Source organism: Staurois parvus, unplaced genomic scaffold (genome assembly GCF_062004578.1).
Source record: "Staurois parvus isolate SC_StPar_1 unplaced genomic scaffold, SC_StPar_1.0 ptg000011l, whole genome shotgun sequence".
Classification (NCBI taxonomy): Eukaryota; Metazoa; Chordata; class Amphibia; order Anura; family Ranidae; genus Staurois; species Staurois parvus.
In genome coordinates, this window is record NW_028317807.1 from 25,623,181 (window position 1) to 25,649,130 (window position 25,950).

Genomic DNA, 25,950 nt, shown 5'->3' on the forward strand with positions numbered 1-25,950 from the left:
GAGCTGTCATCCTGGCACAAGAACAGGGGGCCCAGACATTTAGTTTGAGGTCACAACAGCAGCGGACGCAAAGTTTTGTGCTGGCCATAATGACCTCCCAGGGTAACCACTGAAGCAGCGCTTTGCTTTAGCCATCATTTTAAACTGAAGTCCTCTTAGAGAGAAAAATGTGGAGCCATGTTTTCTATTTCATCTTTTATTCTGTTTTGATCCTACTTTATTTCATGCTGACTTATTTGAAAGTTCAGCTCTTCAGCTGCCATCCTTGTTCTTGCTTCTGTACTTATTGAGTCACTTACTGCACAAACTTTTGGGAAAAAATAGGTCAACAATGGCAGCTCTTATTTTTTTTTCACTTACCCAATTTAGGCCTCATACACACTGACGTTAGTTCTAAGTCCCCTAGAAGCCAGTAGCGTTTTGGCTAAACAAAAAAAAACTTGATGCTTGTAAAAGTGTTTACTGCGTTTACATGCGCTTACCCAAATCAAGTGGGTATTAATTTCTTTGGTCAGAATAAATCTGTCCATTGAGCTAAACGTGCCTAGTGTTTAGGCACATGTTGCTGCATTTACACGCGTTTAAGCGTTTTTTCAGCCAAAACGCTACTGCTCCAGGATGACCTGGCAGTGAGTTTTTTGTTTCTGCCACTAAACTCTCCTGCCAGATAACACTGCTAAAATCCTATGTATGCATGGGCACATAGGATAAAATGCCAGGGAGTTTAGAGGCAAGAAACAAAAACCGTCTGACACCCCTACCCCAAAAATACCAGTGAAGTGAACTGGAAGAAATTCCTGCAATCTTTATTTCTGGTAAATCAATTGGATATCAGAGATTCATATGCATTAAAGGATGTTTACCTTTTGTAACATGTTACATATTCAGGGTGTGACATGTAACATGATAGTCAGACCGACTTCGGATCTTCTCCCCACTCACTAGCTGTCATGTTTAAAAAAAAAACGCGGCCCTGCAGGGCTCCGAACACCCGGCCACGTCACTCATTCACAGTGTTCTGTGAATGAGAGACTACAAGTCCCGACAGCCTTAGTGGCTGTCAGCTTGTAGTCCTCAATGAACTACCACGGCACTGTGGTGCACCGTGGTAGTTTATTCACTCTTTCTGTCAGTATATCTGCTTGCTCCTACATCCCGTACGAGCAAGCAACTATACTGACAGATCTGCAGGAGACCTGCATGGCATCAGCGATCTGCTGATTGCTGGTGCAATGCTTTACAGGCTTCTGTAGACAAAAATAATAAATACAATTTTGTTTACCTGCAAAAAAGTGCATTTAATATTTTTTTACAAAAAAGGTGAACTTATCCTTTTAATGCAGTAAATTTTATAACTAGACCAGACCGGAAGGACACTTTATACAGGGGTGTCCAACCTGCTGCCCATAATGCCTATAAATGTGGCCAAACACAAAATCAATGTGCCTAAAAACGTTGATTTTTTTTTTTTTTTTAAATTGTAAAAATGTATTTGCACTTGGTGAACACATCCAGCCAAAGAAAAATTTGACAATGCCTAGTTACTGGACTTTTATAAGTTTTATATTCCCAAAGAAAAATATCCACTCTTCACAATGGTGCCTTATTTATGTCATCAATTTTCGGTAGCATCCCTGCTTTACATGTACAGAAAATGGTAAACAATAATTCTGTATGGGAAATCCAATAGCATGTACTTTGCAAAAAAAAAAACTTGTTTACACAAGTGTCTTTGCACTGCACTACCCACTGGATTATATTATGTGAGAAAAGAACAATCTTTTTTGTCTGATAACTCGGTAATAGTAAGAAGACATGGAAAAATGGGACTTTAATTATCCCTCTAATGGTCAAATATGCACGACATACATATTAAAAAATGTTGCAACAATGACTAATTCTGGGATTAGTCATTCAGTGAGGGGTTTTTTTTTCATTCAATGAGGGCATTTGTAAATTATGGAACTATCTAATTTTGAGATATATTTTTTGATATTACTCTAGTGATTACTATATATCCATATTTCTGAGAACTAAGGAAGCAAGTTATCCCACAAAACGCATCAACCTACAGTGTAAGATCTCTAAAGGACTTCAGTGCTATAGTCAATCAAAGTCCAATGTTTTTAATGGAAATAATTTTTTTAAATTATTGGAATAAAGTGTTGTAACATTTTTGTAATATGTGTGTCATGCATATTTGTCCATTGGAGGGGTATTTAAAGTCCCATTTTTCCATGTCTTCTTACTATTACTACTTTGATAGGGATGACACCCTCCAATGGTATAACCCATTGATAGCACCCACTCCCTATATACACTATATTACCAAAAGCATTAGGTCACCCCTCCAAATCATTGGATTCATGTGTTCCAATCGCCTCCATGGCCACAGGTGCATAAAATCTAGCACCTAGGCATGCAGACTGCTTCTGCAAACATTTAGGGGATGGCCCCTTTCTGTTCCAACATGACTATGCAGCAGTGCACAAGGCAAGGTCCATAAAGACAGATGAGCAAGTTTCAGAGAGGGTGGAGGAACTTGGCTGGCCTGCACAGAGACCTGACCTCAACCCGATTAGAACACCTTTGAGATGAATTGGAGTGGAGACTGCAAGCCAGGCCTTCTCGTCTGACATCAGTGCCTGAGCTGACAAATTCGCTTCTGGAAGAATGATCAAACATTCCCATAGACGCACTCCTAAACCTTGTGGACAACCTTCCCAGAAGAGTTGAAGCTGTTATAGCTGCAAAGGGTGGGCCAACTCCATATTGAACACTACGGACTAAGACTGGGATGCCATTAAAGTCAATGTCCGTGTAAAGCAGTGTTTCTCAACTCCAGTCCTCATGGACCCCCAACAGGTCATGTTTTCAGGATTTCCCTCAGATGAAACAGCTGTAATTACTAAGGCAGTGAAACTGATCAAATCACCTGTGCAAAATAATGGAAAACCTGAAAACATGACCTGTTGGGGGTCCATGAGGACTGGAATTGAGAAACACTGGTGTAAAGGCAGGTGTCCCAATACCTTTGGCAATATAATGTATGTACATTGGCCTTTTTGTTTGATAACTCAACCCACATAAGGAAACCTGGGCAGGTTGGATAAATTGGGGGAAAGTTATTTTGAATTCATTATGCTGAGGGATGCAACAATATTCATAGAGCTCATTGAGGATTTAATATTACTTTGATGTCCCCATGTGGTCCTCGTGTCCCAAATCCTCTAAGGTAAATTTTATTCCACATTGAAGACAACGGTTACAAAATGAAATAGAAAAATACATGTAAGCTTGAACACATACTTTCTAGCAACTAAAATACACCTCAACAAAGTGGTTACATTCTACTCAGATCTGCAACATCTGTGTACTGCTTTAGATAAATTGAATGTTGTGTAAAAAGTGGATGCAGAGAAATACAAAGGAATTGATTTACTAAAACTGGAGAGTGTAAAATCTGGTGCAGCTCTGCCTAGAAACCAATCAGCTTCCAGTTTTTTTTTGTCAAAGCTTAATTGAACAAGCTGAAGTTAGACGATGACTGGCTACCATGCACAGCTGTACCAGATTTTGCACTCTCCCGTTTTAGTGCATCAACCCCTAAGAATCCACAATGAAAAAATGTTGGTTCCAGTTCCTGATATCAGCACAGAAGATATGATAAACTACACTAGTACAATCCAATACCAACCAAAACAATTAAGTACTTTAGATCATTTAGAGCTCCTCTGACCATGTTCTAACCTTTCACACCCATTTCTTCTCCCTACCCTCTGCATTTGCCCTATCACACTCGTATCTTCTTTTCTTATTCATAAGTGCAGCTAATACCGTTTTACATTTTTTTAATTGTATTACTTGGTAATTGCAAAGTACTGAATTTCACTACATTTTTCTATAAGACCTATGTTTCATAGTAAACAGAAGTCACTGAAATTGTGTAATGTGGATTAATGTTGTTTATATCAAGTAACATTTCTGTTCACAAAAAATGCATTCTCTTTTCTTGAACTTGCCAATTATGTTTGTACATTTTCTTTGTGTTCGCAATGTACAATGACTTGAGATATGTTTCTGAGATAGAAGATTTCAAATGAGAACCCAGAGAAGGGTTTTCACAGAACTTTAATCCATGATTCACTTTTTTTTTTATTAAACACATTTGGGAAAATGTGTGAATCATGGTTAAAATGTGTGTACAAAAATAAAGTGCCATCAAGTGTGAAAAATCTGCCTCTGGTTTGTAAATGTTTCAAGGATTGAAAACTTTCAGCCATTAATGTTGAGTTAAGATTGAAGTGGGCTAATCACTTGACTGGGCATTCTGTCTATTGGCATAAACTCTGTCCTTCTGTCCTGGCAACACAAAGTAAAGACCAATTAAGTGGCTTAACAGATTATGCTTGTTGGCAGAATTATTCTGGCAGATTTAAATGCATAAAGCAAATGCTATTACTTATTCCCTATACCATGATTATGGTTGATTCAGGGGAGGGGGTCGTTTAAAGCCCCAGGGCTCAGTTCAAAGGTAGCTGTTTGCCTGCTGTAGTAAATCAGTGCTGTAGCCTTTGGGAGGTGTGCCATAAGCTGATCTTGATGATCAGAAGAAGGACCTGCATCAATGACATTGCAATGGATGTTTGCCTGTTTGTGATTTCAGACTTCCTTAACGTGCACTTCCTTTCTAGCAGGACCTCTGGGCTCCGAGAGAAGTGGAGAGTTTTGTTAGGGAGGTGAGCATGTTTGTGTAATATATATATTATTTAAAGTAAACCAAATTATTTACATATTGTGAACAAGTGGTAAAAATACTTCTTAAACAACCCCAATTCACCTATGTAGCTATAGGCATTGTGGAAAAATCCATATTAAAAGTTCATAACAGAGGCATAAAAATTTTAGTCTACTCCTACTTTACCCTTTAGAATAAATTACTAGAGATGCCCCTGCCCATGACTGCTTTTAAATAGGTGATTTATATACTTATATACCTTCTGGTGTTGCTAACTAGTACCATATGGTTCTTTCCATTTCAACATTGTCCCTTCGGTTAGTCCACTGGAGCCTCACCCACACATATATAGCACATAATTTTGTGACCGGTTATCTGTGAACACACAGCAAGAAGCTACAAGAAAAAGTCTGATCTGGCAGTACCAGATTACATAAAACTTACACTGAAAATAAATGGAGTGGACTTCCTAAGTATGCCGCAGTAGTGGGATTTCAACTTGTTGTCTGAAGTAGCTCTTTAAAATGAACATCTTATTGCGTTACTTAGCTTGCACAGTATGTAATGGGGTTGATTCACTAAAACTGGAAAGTGCAAAATCTGCAGCAGCTCTGCATAGAAACCAATCGGCTCTGCAGGTTTTATTGTCAAAGCTCAGCTGAACAAGCCGAAGTTAGAAGCTGATTGGCTGCTATGCACAGCTGCACCAGATTTTTCACTCTCTGGTTTTAGTAAACCGCAGTGTGTTTCTTAAACTGTGACGTGTGTCTATTTGAGTAATTCTAATTTGTAGAATTTATACTTTGACCTTTCAAAACCAATGCAGAATAGTTCTTGGAATTAAAAAAATATGCAAAATAAACTCCCAACATATAGAGGTCAATCATTTATAAAGACAGGAGGGGATTCTTAGAAATACATACACACATTACGAGGCTTCTGACAACAAATACAGACTTTTCAGTGTCTTTTACATGAACTATCACATAAACGGGATACTTGGCAACATCTGATGTTAAACGTTGTACATAAAAAATATAGCAGAGAAACACTGCTAGAAGCAATTACAGCACTAATCATGCAACCTGGAACAAAGAGTATTGTAATGGAGTTAAAAGGGTTATGTTGCTTTGTCTGTATACAAATATCCTCCAGGGAATGGTGTAATTAAAATCTAAATGAGCTTGGCAGCTCTCCATACCTTACACCTTCAAAGGGAATATTTGTTAAATAAGTCTGGTTTCTTCACATTACTATGTATCCTGTCAACCTCTCAGCTCTACAGGAGATGTGCATTAATGCAAATTGAGAAGGAGGCAGCAAAGCATTTGGACTTGAAGACATTTTCTAAGTCTTCTTAACCCTATTCTTTGTGAAAATAGCATTCAATCTGATGTCTTATTGTGAGCACAGCTTTGAATAACTGTAGCACAGCTACAACTATATTCTTGGTTGTGTGAAATGTTTTGGATTTAAAATTGAAGAATATATTTAAGACTGTATGACACAGTCAATGTACAAAGGCCCTTGAAAAGAAACCTTAATTCTTACAATACTTAATAGTATACATTTTCTATGTGAACCTGAAGCTCTGAATCTAAAGAGAAAAAACACAAAGAGTAAAATAGATTACGCTGATATGTTATATGGTCAACAAACTCATAACTGATATTTTAGTGCAGGTGGGTGCTGGGAAGTTGATGAATCATCATCTACCGTATATTTTTAAAATTGAACTCCAGGCAAATAGAAAAACACAAATTAATGTAGTTCTGTAATAATTTATGTAAGCAGTGCCTGAATTTAGCTTGTTATCACCCTCAATTCCCTGTACTGTACAACAGTAAGGATTATTTTTCTTATAGTATTTACAGTTAGGTCGATATATATATGGACACAGGCACAATTTTAGTTTTTTTCAGGTATTCAAGCTATAGTTATATAATGGATATGGGCTGAAAGTGCACACTCTCAGGTTTAATTTGAGGGTATGTACTTCCAAATTGGAGGAAGAGTTTAGGATTTACAGCTCATGAGTAGCCATCCCCCCTTTTTCGAAAGACCAGAAAATTGAATCAAAAGCTGTTTCATGGCCAGGTGTGGGCTACTCCTTCGTTATTTCTTCATCAATTAAGCAGGTAAAAGGTCCTGTGAACCTACATCATGCCTTCAAAGGAGCTCTCCATGCAAGTGAAACAGGCTATTGTAAGGCTTCAAAAACAAAACATCCATCAGAGAGATAGCAGCAAACATTAGGAGTGGCCAAATCAACAGTTTGGTACATTATCAGGAATGAAGAACGCACTGGTGAGCTCATCAACATAAAAAGGCATGGACGTCCACGGAAGACAACAGTGGTAGATGATCGCAGGATCCTCTCTATGGTAAAGAAAAACCCATTCACAACATCCAGACAAGTGAAGGACACTCTCCAATAGGTGGGCGAACCATTGTCAAAATCTACAATCAAGAGAAGACTTCATAAGAGCAAATACAGAGGGTTCACCACAAGGTGAAAACCATTCATAAGCCTGAAGAATAGAAAAGCCAGATTAGACTTTGCCAAAAAAAAATCTAAAAAAGCCAGACCAGTTCTGGAAAAGCATTCTTTGGATAGATGAAACTAAGATTAATCTGTACCAGAATGATGAGAAGAAAAAAGTGCGGAGAAGGCTTGGAACAGCTCATGATCCAAAGCACACAATGTCATCTGTAAAACATGGTGGAGGCAGTGTGATGGCATGGGCCTGCATGGCTTCCAGTGGCACTGGGCCATTGGTGTTTATTAATGATGTGACAGAAGACAGAAGCAGCCGGATGAATTCTGCAGTGTTTAGAAATATACTGTCAGCCCATATTCAGCCAATTGCAGCAATGTTGATTGGACAGTGATTCACAGTACAGATGGACAATGATCCAAAACACACTGCAAAAGCAACCCAGGAGCTTTTGAAGGAAAAGAAGTGGAATATTCTGCAATGGCCAAGTCAATCACCTGATCTCAACCCAATCGAGCATGAATTTCACTTGCTGAAGGCAAAACTAAAGGCAGAAAGACCCACAAACCAAGAACAACTGAAGACAGCTGCAGCTAGAGCCTGGCAAAGCAACAGAAAAGAGGAAGCCCAGTCTTTGGTAATGTCCATGGGTTCCAGACTTCAGGTAGTCATTGCCAGTAAAGGATCCTCAACAAAATATTAAAAATTAACATTTTATTTATGATTCTATTCATTTGTCCAATCACATATGAGCCTCTGAAAATGAAGGGACTATGTATAAAAATGGTTGCAGTTCCTAAGTTTTGTACTTGATATTTATGTTCAACCCCTTGAATTAAAGCTGAACATCTGCACTTCAAATTCATTTGGATTGTTTTGTTTTAATTTATTCTGGTGGCATACAGAGCCAAAAGTATGAAAATTTGTGCCTGTGTCCAAATATATATGGACCTAACTGTATATATAGTGCCAACAGTTTGCAGTGCCAGGACTTTACAATATAAAGGGAGACAGTACAGTTACAGTACAATTCAAGACAAGGTTAGGAGAGACTTGATCTTAACTTACAATATGAAAAGGAAGGGCAAGCAACACAAAAGGCAGTAATTGTGTGAGGATGAGTTGATGGAGAAAGTAAAATTTCAGCTGTTAGGTGGAGGTGGAATATGCTTGAGTAGAATAGAGATACGTTTTTAGAAATTGCCTAAGGGCAGGCAGAGTGTGAGATAGCCAAACAGATTGAGGTAGGAAGTTCCAGAAGATGGGAAAGGCTCTGAAGAAGTCCTGGAGGTGCGCATGGGAGATTATGAGGGAGCTTGGGAGCAGGTGGACTTGAGGAGCTAGAAGGATAGAGGAGCTGATGTAGTTATAAGTATGTCATTAAGTAGTGGTATGACTGAGGTCTCTAAATTGACTCTAAATGTCTCTAAATGACTGATCCCTGCCAACCTAGGTTTAAAATTGTAAGCAAGCCAGTGGGGAAGCCAGGTTATTTTAATAATCAAATATGGTCATTAGATTGTATGCCCCTTGAGGGTTAGGGACTGATGTGAATGCACAATTGTTATATAAAGCGCTGCGTAAATTGACGGCGCTATACAAGTGTCAACGCCTATGGTAGTGAGCTCTATAGGTCCACAGCTTGGGGTTCCCCAGGGTGCGGAGTCTAAGCCCTGGTCTGCTTGTTCACCAGGGCCCCTGATGGTGGGGATGGACTTGCAGCAGGCTGGGACCAGGTCACGGCCCCCAGGAACACCCAGCTGAGGTGGAGGAGACCGCTAGCGAGAGTAGGGTACAACAGGAGAAGAGGGAATCCAATGGGCAAGCCAAGGTCAGGACAGGCGGAAAACAAGCAAGGTCACGAACAAAGCCGTGGTTGGTCCACAGATAGATAACACAGGATTCACAGTGGAAACACAAGGGAGCTCCAACAACACGAAGTTGCTCAGGCAAAGTGGGACAGACTGAGCATGTCCTAAATAGACAAGCCAGCTAGGAGGAGGCCCAGGAAGTGATGAAAGGGAAGGACATAAAACCCAGGGAATAGCAGACAACGACCACAGGTGAGCACAGACAAACACACATGTGAAGGAATCAAGAGCAGCAAGGAGGTAAGAGTAAACACACAAGAGGCTACAAGCTAACTTGTGACAGTACCCCCCCTCTTACAAGGTCTCCCCACTTTTTTAGGGCCAGGCTTAAGGGGAAACTTCTGATGAAAAAATTCCACCAGTCGGGGTGCAGAAACATCAGTAGAAGGAATCCAACACCTCTCCTCAGGACCATATCCCTTCCAGTCAATTAGATACAAAAGCTTCCTTCTGATGAATTTAGAATCCAAGATTTGCTTGACTTCATACTGATCCGAAGTACTCGCTATTGGGGAAGAATGATGATGAGGACGGGAAAATCTGTTGATGATATACGGTCTCAGAAGAGAAACATGGAAAACATTAGGGATTCTCAGATGTGAAGGAAGGCAGAGTTTGAAAGCAACAGGATTGACCTGGCAAAGGATGGTAAGGGGACCAATGAACCGAGGAGCAAATTTCATAAAGGGTACCCGTAGACGGATACTCTTGGTAGAGATCCAAACCTTGTCACCCGGGAAATATTTGGGACTCATTCGGTGATGACAATCTGCAGCTACTTTGTATTTAGAAGCTGACAGATGTAAGCTCTTGGAAACATTTGCCTCAGAAGGAGTAAGAATAGGAGAACATACGACAGGAAACTGGGCTGAAGCAGACACCAATAACCAGGATGAAGGGTCTGGTGAGGAGGCTGCCAGGGAGGGCACAGTAGGGTGTATGGGGGCAGGACAAGGGACAGAAGGCACTGTAGGATATAGGGGGGCAGGACAGGGGACAGAGGGTACAGTAGCTACTAATGTGGAAACCACAGCTGGGTCCAAAGCAGCTGAAGGGAGTTTTAGGGTCTCAGCATGCAGGGCACATGAATCTGGAAACTCAAATGGTACAGAGGTCACAGGTGTTGGGACCTCCACCCACCCAGAAGGTAGCGACATAGGAGCTCTGAGCTGCAACATATGTAAAGGGACCGAAGGTTTTGGTAGCAAAGAGGGTAAGGAACTAAAGGTGGACAGCACCGGAAGGGGGCCCGCAATAGGAGTAGGCAGGGGAGCAGCCTTACTACAAGAAACATCTTGTAAGGTCTGGCAATGTTGAGGGAGCATCAGAGAGGTGGTGGTCTCAGCCACGGTACACTGCGAGGTGGGCGGACAGAACAAGACTTAATTAGATGACCCTCAGCCCTACAGTAAAGGCATAGACCAAATCTTAGGCGCCGCGATCGCTCTTGTGGAGTAAGGTGAGTTCGGCCTAACTGCATGGGCTCTTCAGATGTCGGTACGGTTGCAGAGGTAAGTTGATCAGGGACTTTCTGGAAAACAGGAGCAAAAGAACCCTTTGGAGGGCAACGTGGATGAGCCCTTTCCAGATCTTGCTCCTGGAAGCGGATATCGATCTGGATGCTAAGAGCAATCAAGTCATCCAGGGAGGTGGGTATGGTTCTTCCAGCTAGTTCATCCTTAATACGGTCTGCTAGACCCTGCCAAAAGGTTGCAGAGAGGGCCTCATTATTCCATGCCAGTTCCGAGGTTAAGGTGCGAAACAGAACTGCATATTGTCTAACAGTCCTGCTACCCTGACAAAGCCGAAGAAGAGCTCCTGCGGCAGATGAAGTCCTGCTGGGCACATCGAATGTCTTACGGAAAGCTTGCAGGAAGGCTGGGAGGCTGCAAATAATTAGATCTTGTTGCTCCCACAGTGGCGAGGCCCAAGCCAGTGCTTCACCAGATAGGCGGGAAATCATATACGCCACCTTGGAACGATCATTAGAAAAATGGTGGGCTGCTAGCTCAAAGTGAAATGAGCACTGATTGATGAAGCCCCGACAAGCCTTGGGATCACCAGAGAAGTGAGGCGGTGGAGGCAGCTAGAGTCTCGAAGGACAGTGTTCCACTGGGGAAACAGCGGAAGGTGGAGCAGCCGGGGCCGAAACAGAGGGTGAGGAAGTGGACACAACCTGTAGCTGATCCAACCGGGAGGAGAGTTCCTGCAGACAGTGCATGATTTGTTCTTGGAAAGCCTGCTGGACCTCGACTCTCAGCTCCAAAGCCTGAAGTTGTTCCTGGACAAGCTGCGGTGTCTCCGAAGAGCTCATGGCCTGAGCAAACTGTCAATGCATATGGTAGTGAGCACTATAGGTCCACAGCTTGGGGTTCCCCAGGGTGTGGAGTCTAAGCCCCGGCCTGCTTGTTCACCAGGGCCCCTGATGGTGAGTATGGACTTGCAGCAGGCTGGGACCAGGTCGCGGCCCCCAGGTACACCCAGCTGAGGTGGAGGAGACCACTAGCAGGAATAGGGTACAACGGGAGAAGACACAGGGAATCCAATGGGCAAGCCGAGGTCAGGACAGGTGGAAAACAAACAAGGTCACGAACGAAGCCGTGGTTGGTCCACAGATAGACAACACAGGATTCACAAGGGAACTCTAACAACACGAAGTTGCTCAGGCAAAGTGGGACAGACTGAGCATGTCTTAAATAGACAAGCCAGCTAGGAGGAGGCCCAGGAAGTGATGAAAGGGAAGGACATATAACCCAGGGAATAGCAGATGACGCCCACAGGTGAGCACAGACAAACACATGTGAAGGAATCAAAAGCAGCAAGGAGGTAAGAATAAACACAGAAGAGGCTGCAAGCTAACTTGTGACAATAAGTTCCTTGGGTCAAAATCACTCCTCAGCGCTGTATTTATGATCCAGCATTTGTGATAGGAGTAATGACAGGGTAGCATCAAAGTGGTACCAGGTCTATACTGCAGGGAATCACTTATTGATATTTGATGGCTTTACATGGGGGGAGAATTGTTTATTTTTATGTCTTAATCATATAGTACAGGACTAGTCTGAACCATGGGTTGTATACTGCTACAATCAGGTGACTGGACACTGGCAAAAGAAAAAGCTGCAGGGTCATCCCCTGTATAACCGCACCCAGCTAGCCTCGGTTTTTTTATAAAGTCCTTAGGTTATGTATTTCTTCTATCTACCAAGAATAGTTTACTTCTACCTATAGATTTTTTTTTTCTGCAAGATGATTCTCCTATCAAAATTTCTGGTTGCACAATAGCCACTGCAGTTTCTTCAGTAGCTTCTGGATCAGTTAACTCCTCAACTGAGCTTTGGGGAAGTGTACCCAGATCCTGCTTGGATAAAGATGTAGAGCCAGCCTGTAATGTGGCTTTGGGCACTGACTGCATGGGTGCTCACTTTGGCACGTGCTGCATTGCAGTGAGTTAGCTACAGGGTGCATTACGGGTCCAGAGCCATGGTCTATCAGTGCCAAAGCCGTCTCTCAAGACCCCTTCGAGTGTATGCTCACTGTGGAGGGGGAACCCAGGATGGGGGTCTCATCTCCTGCTTCCTGTCAGAAATGTGGGGACATCTGTGCAGGGTTTTAAATGCCTTAGGCATTTCCACTTTGAGGGAGAACACCTGTTTGGTCTCCTTAGGAACATCCTTAAGTACATCAAGAAGATCGCAGAGGGTAAACACACCCTTCCCTCAGAAAAAGAAGCTTTGTGTTTCTGTATGTAGATTTTCTACTCCTGAGTCTGTAAAACGTTTTTCATTCCCCTTAGGTGTTCATGTCTGGAAAGCACTTTCGTCTAAAGACATGGTTGTCCAAGACAGTCAAGTCTGGCTACAAGCCCATTACTCAAAAATTACTCAGCAGCTCAACTGCCTAAAGCCTTTTGTCTACCTTAAGTCAAATTCCTCTTTCCACCTCAACCAGGACATTGTTCTTCCCCACTTATGTCCTGTTCCACAGCATACCAAAGAAATGTATTCCCACTGTCTTGACGTGGTATGCACTGTGAGAGTCTATCTTCCCGACTACTGCCTTTTTTTAGCTAATTCCTTCTTTGCGATTTGTGCTGGGAGGGAGCTTGTTACTTCTCACTCCACTATTGCTAGGTGGATTAGACAAGGCATTCTTTGAGCTTATGGCTGAAAGGATAGGGTTGTTTCCTTCCCTGTTAAGGCACACGCTACCAGATCTGTATGTGCGTCATAGTCTTTTCAGTATCAAACATCTGTTTCTCAGATTTGCAAAGCTGCTACTTGGTCTTCTGTTCACAAGTTTAATTTCTACCAGGTGGCTGTTCAGGCATCCTCCAATGCCAATTTCAAATGTGAGGTTCTTTAGGCTGCTCTCTGAGATCGAGTCAGTTGTTACGTGTTACCTGTTGGGTTTTTTTTTTGTGTGGCTTACCCCGCAGTTGGACTGCTTGTGGACGTTCCACGAGTAAAAATGAAAGATTTTGTGTCCTGTACTGTACAACTAAGAAAATTGGAGTTTTTTTTTTTTACTCAACAGTAAAATCTGTTGCTTGGAGTACAGTATAGGACATGGGTCTCTTCTCTCTGACATTTATGATTTCCCTATTTCTTGTTACAAACCCAAGTCCATCTGGGTTCTATGGAGGATGTCTCTGCAGCTTTCCATTTTACCTGAAATGTCCTGTACTCAAAGAAATGGATTTTACTTGTAAGTTGAAAATTCTGTTTATTTTTTTTTAATTTTTCTGTGTGGTGGTACAATTTGCTTTTTTTTTTTGGTAATGATTAACATGGAATATTATGTACCCTGTACTCACCCATGCAGAGGACTGGATATCTGGAGCTCCATTATTCTAGGGGGCTTCCAGATTCTCATAAGTCACCTCCACATAAGAAATGAATCCCCTGCCCTCAAGAGAAGTGCACTGGCAAACAGTCAGTCTAAAATCCTCAACTGATCCCATATTGGCACCGGCTTTGCTGCCCCCAAACGGGCCATGAAAACGCAGAAGGAATATTGCAAAAACAAAAAACAGAGGTCGCACCAGCTTAGCACATTAGCTTTGTTATGGCTTTATTAATATTAAAAGAGCAGGTGTATACTCACAAACAACATCAGTAATGAGTCACATCAAACTCCACAATGAGCATGAAACCCTCTGATCTCCTAGACAACTCCCATGGGATTTATGTTCATTGTGGAGTTTGATGTGCCTTATTACTGATGTTGTTTGTGAGTATACACCTGCTCTTTTAATATTAATAAAGCCATTGCGAAGTCTGGACAAATAAAAAAAAAGTCTCCTATGTGTATTTGAGGTTTGAGTTTAGCTGTTTTCCTGGAGTTCAGCTTTAAACTTCTTGTGGATGTCAGAACCTGAATCCCTGCACCTGAGTTCCCAGTGTGAGCCACCTCACACAGCTTTAATAAGGAGGTTATAATCTTCTTAAAGCTCAGCCCCAACCACAACACTTTTAGTTTTTAGCGTAAAAAAGTTAAGAAATGTTGTCCTAGATTTCTCTAACCCGTTCTGTTGAAAATGGCAGGTGACACAGACAGTGATACATTTCCGAAAGCTGTTCTAACCCTTCCACGTTCTGCTTGAAAATGTATTTTGTCTCTGTCACCTCTCTTTTTATTCTAACATTCATCAAATAGGGAATGAAGAGAACCTCCAACAAGGAATGATAGAAATAAAGAGTAGACAGCGATTCAAACCCTTTCCTGCTCAAATAGTTTTGGCTGGAGTTTGGTATTTATGGATGTTTTCCCTCATTTTACATTAGAAGGAATGCAACAGCCTGTGGCAGACAACAGATCTGGGAACAATAGCACATAGATATGCCTGACCAGTCCTAAAGAGACAAAGATCTTGATTCACTAAAGGCAAATAGATTGTTCACTTTTCAAGGGATTTTTCTCTTAGCTTACTGAATGAGGCGAAGCTCTGTTGAATCCATCATTCAATGATGTGCAAGCAAAAACATTTTTTTCAAATATTCCTTGCATGTGTTCAGGTATTCTTTGTAAAGTGAATTTTCACCCCATTCACTAAGCTAAAGGAAATATTTTTTATGAATTGAACAGCCAATTTATCTTTAGTAAATCAACCCCTCAGGAAACCAATGGCAGACTCCACCAGCTTATATCCCAAGCCAAAGTATCAGTTTGGGATGGACCTACTATTTAATTGTAAAAACAAACAAAAAAAAACAATTTTTTTTAGGTTTGTATAGAATGTGAAATAGTTAGAATTTGTTTTTGTTTTATTGTTGCTTGTGCCCCACTGGGGATACTCACCCTCTCTATTTGTCCTAGCAATCACAAATCTTCCAATTTCAAAATCTGTTCTGACAACTAAGCTGAGATTTTTTCACCCTTTTGGAGAGGTTTTCTGGTATGTTTCTGGGACAGAGAGTGAAGGAAAATATCCATGATGGGACACAGAAAAAGAACTTCCAAAACAACACAAAAAAAAAAAAAAAGATTTGACATTGCATACACAAAGGCAGACTGCACCAAAGTTTTTTTTCCTTTAAACTGCAACTTTGAGATTACTAGTACTACTTTGAGTAGTACTGCATAACTGCTGCATATCGATGTTCTATAAACACTGTACATAACTGCATCATATGATAGCAGTGTAAACACTTGTTCAGCTGTTATACACGTTTCACACAAAAATGAAGAAGACACGACAATCCCTCTCTGTGTAAGATGTTCAATACATAACGGAAATAATTTTTTCTCTATTTATAATTGTCAAATATTAACAAGAAAGTTTTTTTAATATATTATCTTTATTAAAGCAAAATAAATAGATTCTTCCAGTTGCTCAGACATCTCCTCCCAGAAAATGCTCCATGCGTTGCACAGCATGCACTTTTAATTTGTTCCCTTTATTGTACGTATTTCCCTGCCAGAGGGCCCAGCAACACAGCAGAAGAATGTGCTTATATGTCCCCTCTAGCAATGAAAGGGCTTAAATAAATTTCTCTGCTTTGGAATGACAAAGAAAACAAAAAAGTTTAGTATAAACCTTCAAGTAGCAAATATAGAAAAATAAGGTCCTTTTTTACTCAAAAAAGAAAGAAAAAAAGTTTAAACCATCCAGAAATGTTCCCTTTTAAAATATTTGGCTCAAACTTGTATTCTGTGTCCTAACAGTTGTTTAAATTAATATCATGCTATAAGAAACAAAAAAATCCATGCCATAAATCTTCTGAAAATCACACCTTTGTTCCCCTTAACTTTTGTGTACTAGATCTGTCCTGCATGAAAAACAGGTACATTTTCAGTCTTTAGCTAGCAAGCTCTATAAACTAATTTGTAACGCTTCTCAAATTTATCAGGTCTGTTGTATGAAGTTGAGAAATAATTTGGCTGTAAACAGTATCAGCCCAATGTACCCTTACTATAAATGGTTTACTTTTTTTTTTCTCGTATAAAGTATGATTTTTGCAAGAAAAAAAAAAAGATTTTGAAATTATATGATTGTGTCTCTCATTGCCTAAGTAGCAGCATTGTGGCAATGAGAAAGAAAACTGGCAGTATTCAGACATTCTTTTGTCATCAAGATAGTTTTCTCCTACAGTAGCTTGGTCAAGCTTTGGAGAGGTACACTCTGGTAAACATCTCCGCGGTCAGTGCTTTGGCTTCACCATGGCTTTTCCCGCCTACACATTGGTACCTTCATCATCTATAAACCTGATGATGTCTCCTTGGGAGTCTCCAGATGAACTACGGACCAGCTCCAAAGCAGCAGGAGTTGTCTCTCTATAGTCTCTTGACATCAATCCCAACAGGTCAACCACTCGGTCCTTTACTGGGTCAGCATCTTGAGGGCTACACAATGATCTCCTGGATGTGAAGCTGGGGCTGGACTTCAGTACTTCATTCTGCTTGTTAGAAGGTTGGTGAGCAGCCATTAATGGGGATGAATTGCTATGGGACACCTGGCTCACATGGTTCATTTGTGTTTGGGGGAAATGGCCATGACATGGGGACAGAGACTGGTTCACAGTCAGAGGACCACAGCTCCTAAGTTGTCTGTGGTGAGGGCATGAATGTCTAAGAAATGAATCCAGAGAAAGTGCAGGATGAACGTTCTTTCTGCACAAATTCTCTGGCTGGACAGCCTGAGGTGGCTGGGGTAAGGCCTCCATCCATGCTGTGTTAGATTGCGCTCCATCTACCCTTGTCTGACCAGGACAGGATGATCCAACAAGGCTTGGAATGGTAATTTGGGACTGCTGTCCACTACAAAAACCACTGCTGTTACTGTAGGTGTTATTGAGGCTAGGGGTGAGAAGACCCACTGACGGAGATGTTATAAAGTTCTGGTTGAGGAGCACAGGCCTCATAAGCTGTAGCATCTCATTCAGATCCTTACTCAGTTGGGTAACTTGTTGAGAAAGGGCAGTCATCTGAGGGTGAAAAAAATAAAGGCACTTGCATAAGGATTCAATAAAAGACATGTTGCAACAAAGAGTACCTACTATGGAATTGTAAAAGGTTATGATCAACACCATAAATTCAGCAACCTGGTATGGCATTGTAATCCGTGATCTTAGCAGGACATTCGGGGGGGTCACTGTTACCTGTTTCTCAAACCTTTCTCTGGCCTGGAGTTCTCTCTTATCACTGTTAGAAGGTGGAAGCGAGAAACAAGCTGGGCCAACCAAACTCTTCACTGCACTGTATTAACTGTTGCTCCAGTTACAGCAATGGAATGGGGCTTAGCCATTTATGGTTAGCTTTGTATTCTATGAATAAATATACAAAGCTTTCTCTGATTGGTTGAGGTGGAGAGGCGGGTGGAAGATGTCACAATCTCTGGCTCAGCCAAACAGAGAAAGTTTTGTGTTCATTTATAGAATACCCAGTTTCCTGTGAAAGGCAAGAGTACCTGTTAATACAGTAAATAGCTCCAAAACTAATTCTAAAACTATTCTTAAACTATTTAAAGGGCTATTATAAATGGAGAACAGCTAGTCAAGTCCATTTAAATTTGCTAGTCCATCTAACACTACCCTCTCATAAGATTGACAATGCTAATGTGCTAAGGTGTCTCTGTTTCTCCTGCTGTAGAGTGGAGAAATCTTAAGGTGGGAAATAGCCAAATCTCCAGGTAAACAAAAAGTAAAGAAAAAAAAGAAAGCAAATGCAACTACCACATTTATGTATTGGAAGGCTGCAATATATATGATTTTTTTTTTGTTTAAAACTGCTTTAAGTGTTTATTTGATCAAATTAAATAGAATTTGTATGTGAACCACAAAGTAGTATTTATTTTGCATACACCACATGTGAAAAGCAAAATCACTCAAGAATCCAAAATTTGTGCATGTGATCCCATGCAAAAAGCGGTTTGCATGGATCTGGTTTCAGAGTGGTGTGCTGACCCATGACCAAGTGTTACAGGCGGGGATTTACTAATCCTGGTGCACTCAGAATCTGGTGCTGCTGAGCACGATAGCCAATCAGCTTCTAACTTCAACTTGTTTAATTAACCTTTGACAATAAAACCTGGAACCTGATTGGTTTCTGTGAAGAGCTGCACCAGATTTTGCTCCATGCAGTTTTAGTAAATAACCCCTACAGATTGCTAATGCAATGCACTCTCTCAATTTAGCTATAACGATTTAGGTGTAAACAACTGCTATAAAAGAAGTCCTCACCTCTAGATTCAGTTTCACAATACTCTTTCTGGTTTCCACATTTTCTGTAACAAAAATATAATGTATGATAGTTTGGAGCATATACATTACACACAGCGTAATATTATTCAAAGCGCTTTAGAGTCATGTGTGCCTACGGATCTTAAATGTATTTGCTCTTATTTACTCTCTTCTTTTCACATAGCCTGTTTAAAAAGTGCACCAAAACCATTGACCAGCTGCAGCAATTTTAATGAATTTTCCCTCTGAAAGATATTTTTTTAGTTGTGTGGACAGATTACACAAAGATGCAGTATTTGAATAACCGTTCAAGGAAGTAGCCAACATATACAGTGGATCTAAAAAATATTAGACAAAGATAAATAATTTCAGAAATTTTTCCACCTTTAATGTAACCTATAAACTGTACAACTCAATTGAAAAACAAACTGAAATATTTTAGGGGGGGAAGTAAACATAAAAAACTAAAATAATGTGGTTGCATAAGTGTGCACACCCTCTTATAACTGGGGATGTAGCTGTGTTCAGAATTAAGCCATCACATTCAAAATCATGTTAAACAGGAGTCAGTACACACCTGCCATCATATAAAGTGCCTCTGATTAACCCCAAATAAAGTTCAACTGTTCTAGAAGGTTTTTCCTGCCATTTTCTTAGTCGCATTCTACAGCAAAAGCCAGGGTCTGCAGAGAGCTTACAAAGTATCAGAGGGATCTCATTGTTAAAAGGTTTCAGTTGGGAGAAGGGTAGAAACATTTCCAAGGCATTAGATATACACAGTGAAAACAGTCATCAAGTGGAGAAAATATGGTGCAACAGTGACATTAACAAGAACTGGATGTTTCTCCAAAATTGATGAAAAGACGAGAAGAAAACTGGTCTGGGAGGCTGCCAAGAGGTCTACAGCAACATTAAAGGAGCTGCAGGAATATCTGGTAAGTACTGGCTGTGTGGTATATGTGACAACCATCTCCTGTATTCTTCATATGTCTGGGATATGGGGTAGAGTGGCAAGATGGAAGTTTTTTCTTAAAAAGAAAATCATCCAAGCCCTGCTAGATTTTGCAACAACAAATCTGAAGTCTTCTAAAAGCATGCAGGAAAATATGTTCTGGTCTGTTGAAACCAAGGTTGAACTTTTTGCCCATAATTCCAAAATATGTTTGGTGAAAAAACAACACTGCACATCACCAAAAGAACATCATACCTACAGTGAAGCATGGTGGTGGTAGCATCATGCTCTGGGGCTGTTTTTCTTCAGCTGGAACTGGGGCCTTAGTTAAGGTAGAGGGAATTATGAACAGTTCCAAATACCAGTCAATGTTGGCACAAAACCTTCAGGCTTCTGCTAGAAAGCTGAACATGAAGAGGAACTTCATCTTTCGGCATGACAACGACCCAAAGCATACATCCAAATCCACCTAGGAATGGCTTCACCAGAAGAAGATTAAAGTTTTGGAATGGCCCAGCCGGAGCCCAGATCTGAATCAGATCGAAAATCTGTGGGGTAATCTGAAGAGGGCTGTGCACAGGAAATGCCCTCGCAATCTGACATTTGGAGTGTTTTTGCAAGGAAGAGTGGGCAAATATTGCCAAGTCAAGATGTGCCGTGCTGATAGACCCAAAAAGACTGAGTGCTGGAATAAAATCAAAAGGTGCTTCATCAAAGTGTCAGTTTAAGGGTGTGCACACTTATGCAACCATATTATTTTAGTTTTTTATTTTTACTTCCCTCCACCTAAAAGTTTTCAGTTTGTTCAAATGAGTTGTACAGTTTATAGGTTATATTAAAGGTGTAAAAAGTTCTGAAATGATTTATCTTTGTCTCGTTTTTTTACACCACATAAACCTAACATTTAACAGGGGTGTGTAGACTTTTTAAATCCACTGTAGATGACCTTTCAGGTATTTAGGTTCAACTCCAGACGGGTATGCTTAACAGGGATAAGCTGAACGTACCTGGGTTCAGTTCAGGGTAGATTTGCAGAAAACAACTAATGTTAGAAAACAATAATGGCCATCTTCTAGACTAGCAGACAAAGGATTGTCAAACAAGTAGCATGTGGGCAATGCCCTGGGCAACATGTAATAAAGCAGATTTTTTTTTTTCTTAAATTCCTTGGGTGGGAAGCAGACGTGTATGATGTATACAACCTACTACAGCAAAATTGATGTTTATAAATTAAAAAAAAGTATTTAACCACTTCAGCCCTGAAAGGTTTTACCCCCTTCATGACCAGGACATTTTTTTTGCTATTCGACACTATGCTACTTTAACTGGTAATTGCGCTTTCATGCAATGCTGTACTCTAAACTTAAATAATTTTTTTCACAAATAGAGCTTTCTTTTGGTGGTATTTGATCACCATTGGGTTTTTATGTTTTGCAATATAAGCAAACAAAGACTGAAAATTAAAAAAACAAACAATATTTTTAACTTTCTGCTATAAAACATATCCAATAAAAAAAATTCTTCATGGCCGAAATGTATTCTGCTACATGTTTTTGCAAAAAAAAAAAAAATCCCAATAAGTGTATATTGATTGGTTTGCATGAAAGTTATAACGGATATTTTATTTATACTACTAATGGCGGAAATCAGCAACTTATAACAGGACTGCAATAGTGTGGCGGGCAATCTGACACTAACTGATACTGTGGGGAACTAACTGCCACTGACATCACAAGTGGCATTAATACAGTGATCAGTGATAATACTATGCACTGTCACTGTATTAATAACACTGGCTGGGAAGGGGTTAAATATGAGCCTAACTGTGTAATGTGTGTAAAGTGTGCTGCTTTTACTACTATATCTCTCAGTTGCTCATGAATGTGCGCCCCATTTTTGAACCATAATAGCTTAACTCCCCTCCACATGCTAGGCTGCATTGCTCAGAAAAGGGGTATGGTATGAGTATGGATTTTTGATTTTTTTTGTTTTTTTTGCTTTGAGTTGGGTTTCCCCCTTTAAATCTATATTATACCTGAAAATCTAGTATAGATATTTAATATACTGCACTCATTAACAAATTGGTCTTTTCAAAATCTAGTATAGATATTTAATATACTGCCCTCATTAACAAATTGGTCTTTTCAAAATCTAGTATAGATATTTAATATACTGCCCTCATTAACAAATTAGTCTTTTCAAAATCTAGTATAGATATTTAATATACTGCCCTCATTAACAAATTAGTCTTTTTGTATTCTTAGAATCTTTAAATTTTTGTAAGTACAGATTTTAAAACCAAATCTTGAAAAGAAAACGTGAGTCTAAGCTGGACAGTACATTCATATCGGCTTAAAACCTTACCTGAGTTGGAACATCTGGGCGAGTTTTCTTGGCTCAGCGGTTTGGTATTAAAATCAAATGTCTGCGCAGTAGGTGAACTACACTCTGTCTCAATGCCATCTACAAACCTGCAAAAATAAAGTCAGTGAAGGCTTTTATTTACAGCTTACAAACTGTAATATATAAGTGTTTGCCTTTTTAATGATATTGAAAACAGCAGTAAATAAGATGGCAAAGCTACTAGCACCTTTAAAGGAATTTATTCAGAATTGCAAAAACAAAACATTGCCACTTGTGATTCACACATCCGCACAGTGTATAACCTGTAGTATCATGCTATCATTTCTTAGATCAGCTTCACTTCTGTACTGCTTCATGGGTATTCTTAAAGATCCTTGGAGAGGAGTATCGATGATTATTATTTCTATTATACTGGATCTATACAGTGTCCGCAGCTTGTGCAGTGCTTTACAATTTAAAGAGGGACAATACAGTTACAATACAAAAATAGGGAAGAGGGTAAAGAGGCCCTTTGCATGTGAGAGTTTACAACTTGCTATGCATGTATCGCCCACTAGCTGCCAGAGATCAAGGCCAATAACTCCCAGTCAACCCAGTCCATATATTTTTATTCATGTATCTGCTGACCCAAACTCAGTGCCCATAATAGTTTTATGAAAGGTAACCTAAATCACTAAGTGGGTTATTATTATTTTACAGGATTTATATAGCGCCAACAGTTTGCTCAGCGCTTTACAATATAACGGGAGACAATACAGCAACAATACAGTTCAATATAAGAGGGATAGGATAAGCTCCTTGGAGCTTACAATCTAAGAGGGAGGGGCTAGTGGTACAAAAGGTAGTAACTGTGGGGGATGGACTGGTAGGAGGAGTAGAAGATTCCATTATTAGCTGAGGGCAGGATAGGCTTCCCTGAAGAGATAGATTTTTAGAGATCGCCTAAAAGTGAGCAGAGTAGGCGATAGTCTGTTAAATTAGGGTAGAGAGTTCCAGAGGATGGGAGAGGCTCTGGAGAAGTCCTAGAGACGAGCATCGGAGGAGGAGATAAGGGAGCTAGAGAGCAGGAGGTCTTGCGAGAAGCGGAGAGTACGGTTTGGGTGATATTTAGAGACAAGATCGGTGATGTAATTTGGGGCAGAGTTATAAATGGCTTTATATGTTATTGTTAATATTTTGAATTTTATCCGTTGGGCAATGGGAAGCCAGTGGAGGGATTGGCAGAGAGGGGTGGCAGATACAGAACGGTTAGTAAGGTGGATGAGTCTGGCAGCAGCATTCAAGAAAGACCGAAGAGGGGATAGCCTGCAATGAGGTAGGCCATTGAGGAGGGAGTTACAATAATAAAGGCGAAATATAACAAGGTAGTGAATAAGTTGCTCAGTAGTTTCCGAGGTTAGGAACGGGCGTATCTTGGAGATGTTGCGGAGGTGAAGTCTACAAGATTTGGACAGTGATTGGATTTGGGGCTGAAAGGACAGATGGGAGTTTAGGATTACACCTAGTACCCAGGCATAAGGGGAGGGACTGATGGTTGTGTTATTGATCTTGATGGAGAAGTCAGGGGAGGGGGCATGGGCTGGAGAGAATACTAAGGCTACGTTCACACTAGCGTTGTTTGCAGGCGGCAGAAAGGCATTTGGGAAGCGTTTTTACCGCTTCCCAAACGCCTCGGACAATTTTGCACATTGCAGCACATGGTGCTGTTCTAACGGGAGCGTTAGCGTCGCGGCGAGTCAGGAGGTGTTGAAGCCTCCTATTCTTGTCTATGGTGCCGCTCCGCAAATGCCTGTTGCCACGTGGTTGTGGGGCATTTGCAGAGCGGTAACACCATTCAAACTTCATTATAGGCGTTTGTAGGGCGATTTTAACGCTCGGCAAATACGTAGCAACCGCAGCTGAACCGCACATACGGCGTCTGCGGAGCGTTTCCCGAGCGTTAAAAAATGCTCCGCAAACGCCGGACCAACGCTTGCCAAATGCTATAGGGGCGTTTGGCAAGAGTTGGTAAAACAGTCAAGTTTGAACGAGCCCTTAGAGCTCAGTTTTGGAAAGATTGAGTTTGAGGAAGTGGAGTGACATCCATGCCGATATGTCACTTAGTAGGTTAGTAATGCGAGAGGAGACTGAAGGGGTTTATTAAAAGTTCTACATTCAAACAGCTGTGAAATGATGCTCAGTTTGAAGAATATCAGCTGCTTCTGACATACAAGCCAGCTGATTTTATCAAAGTGTTCTCTCAATTTACAAACAATTTCATATATAATTCCAGATTTTATTTATGATTCTATGACAGTATTCGTATATTATTAAAGCTGTAGTGGTAAATTTTCACTAGAGTAAAGCTGGGTAGATCGGGTTTAGAAACTCATATTTGGTACTTGCAGCAGGATTATGGAGAATGCCAGGAATCTCTATGGGGAGTGCTACCCAGTCCCATGCAGCTTCCAATGCCTTGGTGAACGGGGATGTTTTTCAACCTTGGAAATGCATTGGATGTAGTATCCTGCTTCACATTTATTAGGAAAGACCAAAGAGTAAATGGGACTTTTGAAGTTCCCTTACATATACAGCCTTATATACAGTATGTGAGAACACCCCAAAAGTCCCATTTACTTTTTGATCATTCATTCTTCCTATCATGAGGAATGTTGATGCCAAACTGTACAACTCCAGCAGCCTGTGCTTAAGTTCATTTAAGATTAACCATTTCAAGTCCGGACACTTTTACCCCCTTCCTGCCCAGGCCAATTTTCAGCTTTCAGTGCTGTCACACTTTGAATGACAATTGCGTGGTAATGCAACACTGTACCCATATGAATTTTTTAGCATTTGTTTGAGACAGATAAAACTTTATTTTGGTGGTATTTATTCACCACTGGGATTTTTATTTTTTTGCTATATAAATTAAAAAGTGCAAACATTTTTTTAAAAAAGTGTTTTGTTATAAAATTGTGCAAATAAATATTTCTTCATAAATCTTGGCCAAAATTAATTCAGTTATCTTTTTAGTAAAAAACAAATAACCCAAATTAGTTTATAACCAAAAATTATAATTTAAAAATTTTTTTTTTTGTATTAACCACGTGATGAATCTCTTCTAGTCCTAATCTATGCTTACATTGACGTCATATATTTTTATTTATGTATCTGCTGACCCAAATTCAGTGCCCATAATAGTATTATGACAGGTAACCTAAATCACTAAGTGGGTTATTAAAAGTTCTACATTCAAACAGCTGTGAAATGATGCTCAGTTTGAAGAATATCAGCTGCTCCTGACATACAAGCCAGCTGATTTTACCAATGTTCTCTCAATTTACTAAAAATGTCATAAATAATTCCAGATTTTATTTGATTCTATGACAGTATTCATATATTATTAAAGCTGTAGTGGTAAATTTTCACTAGAGTAAAGCTGGGTAGATCGGGTTTAGAAACTCATATTGTGTACTTGCAGCAGGATTATGGAGAATACCAGGAATCTCTATGGGGAGTGCCACCCAATCCCATGCAGCTTCCAAAGCCTTGGTGAACGGGGACGTTTTTCAACCTTGGAAATGCATTGGATGTAGTATCCTGCTTCACATTTATTAGGAAAGACCAAAGAGTAAATGGGACTTTTGAAGTTCCCTTACATATACAGCCTTATATATGTGAGAGCACCCCAAAAGTCACATTTACTTTTTGATCATTCATTCTTCCTATCATGAGGAATGTTGATGCCAAACTACAACTCCAGCATCTTGTGCTTAAGTTCATTTAAAGATTAATACATTGAAATGTCTGTACTCTGAGAGTTTACAACTTTATGCATGTATCGCCCACTAGCTGCCAGATGTCAAGG

The 25,950-nt window shown here is 40.3% G+C and overlaps 1 protein-coding gene across 1 annotated transcript in view; it reads right to left on the bottom strand.

The window, feature by feature from the left end:
• Nucleotides 1-15,888: 15,888 nt before the first annotated feature.
• LOC149474119 (voltage-gated delayed rectifier potassium channel KCNH8-like) overlaps nucleotides 15,889-25,950 on the bottom strand; it is a 625,264-nt gene continuing 615,202 nt past the window's right edge. Inside the window, exons 13-15 of the mRNA XM_089671799.1 lie at nucleotides 22,104-22,210; nucleotides 18,788-18,831; nucleotides 15,889-17,533 (exon numbers count right to left, since the gene is read on the bottom strand). Coding sequence (XP_089527925.1) covers nucleotides 16,784-17,533; nucleotides 18,788-18,831; nucleotides 22,104-22,210 — 901 coding nt within the window. The 3' untranslated portion in view covers nucleotides 15,889-16,783. The remainder of the gene's footprint in view (nucleotides 17,534-18,787; nucleotides 18,832-22,103; nucleotides 22,211-25,950) is intronic.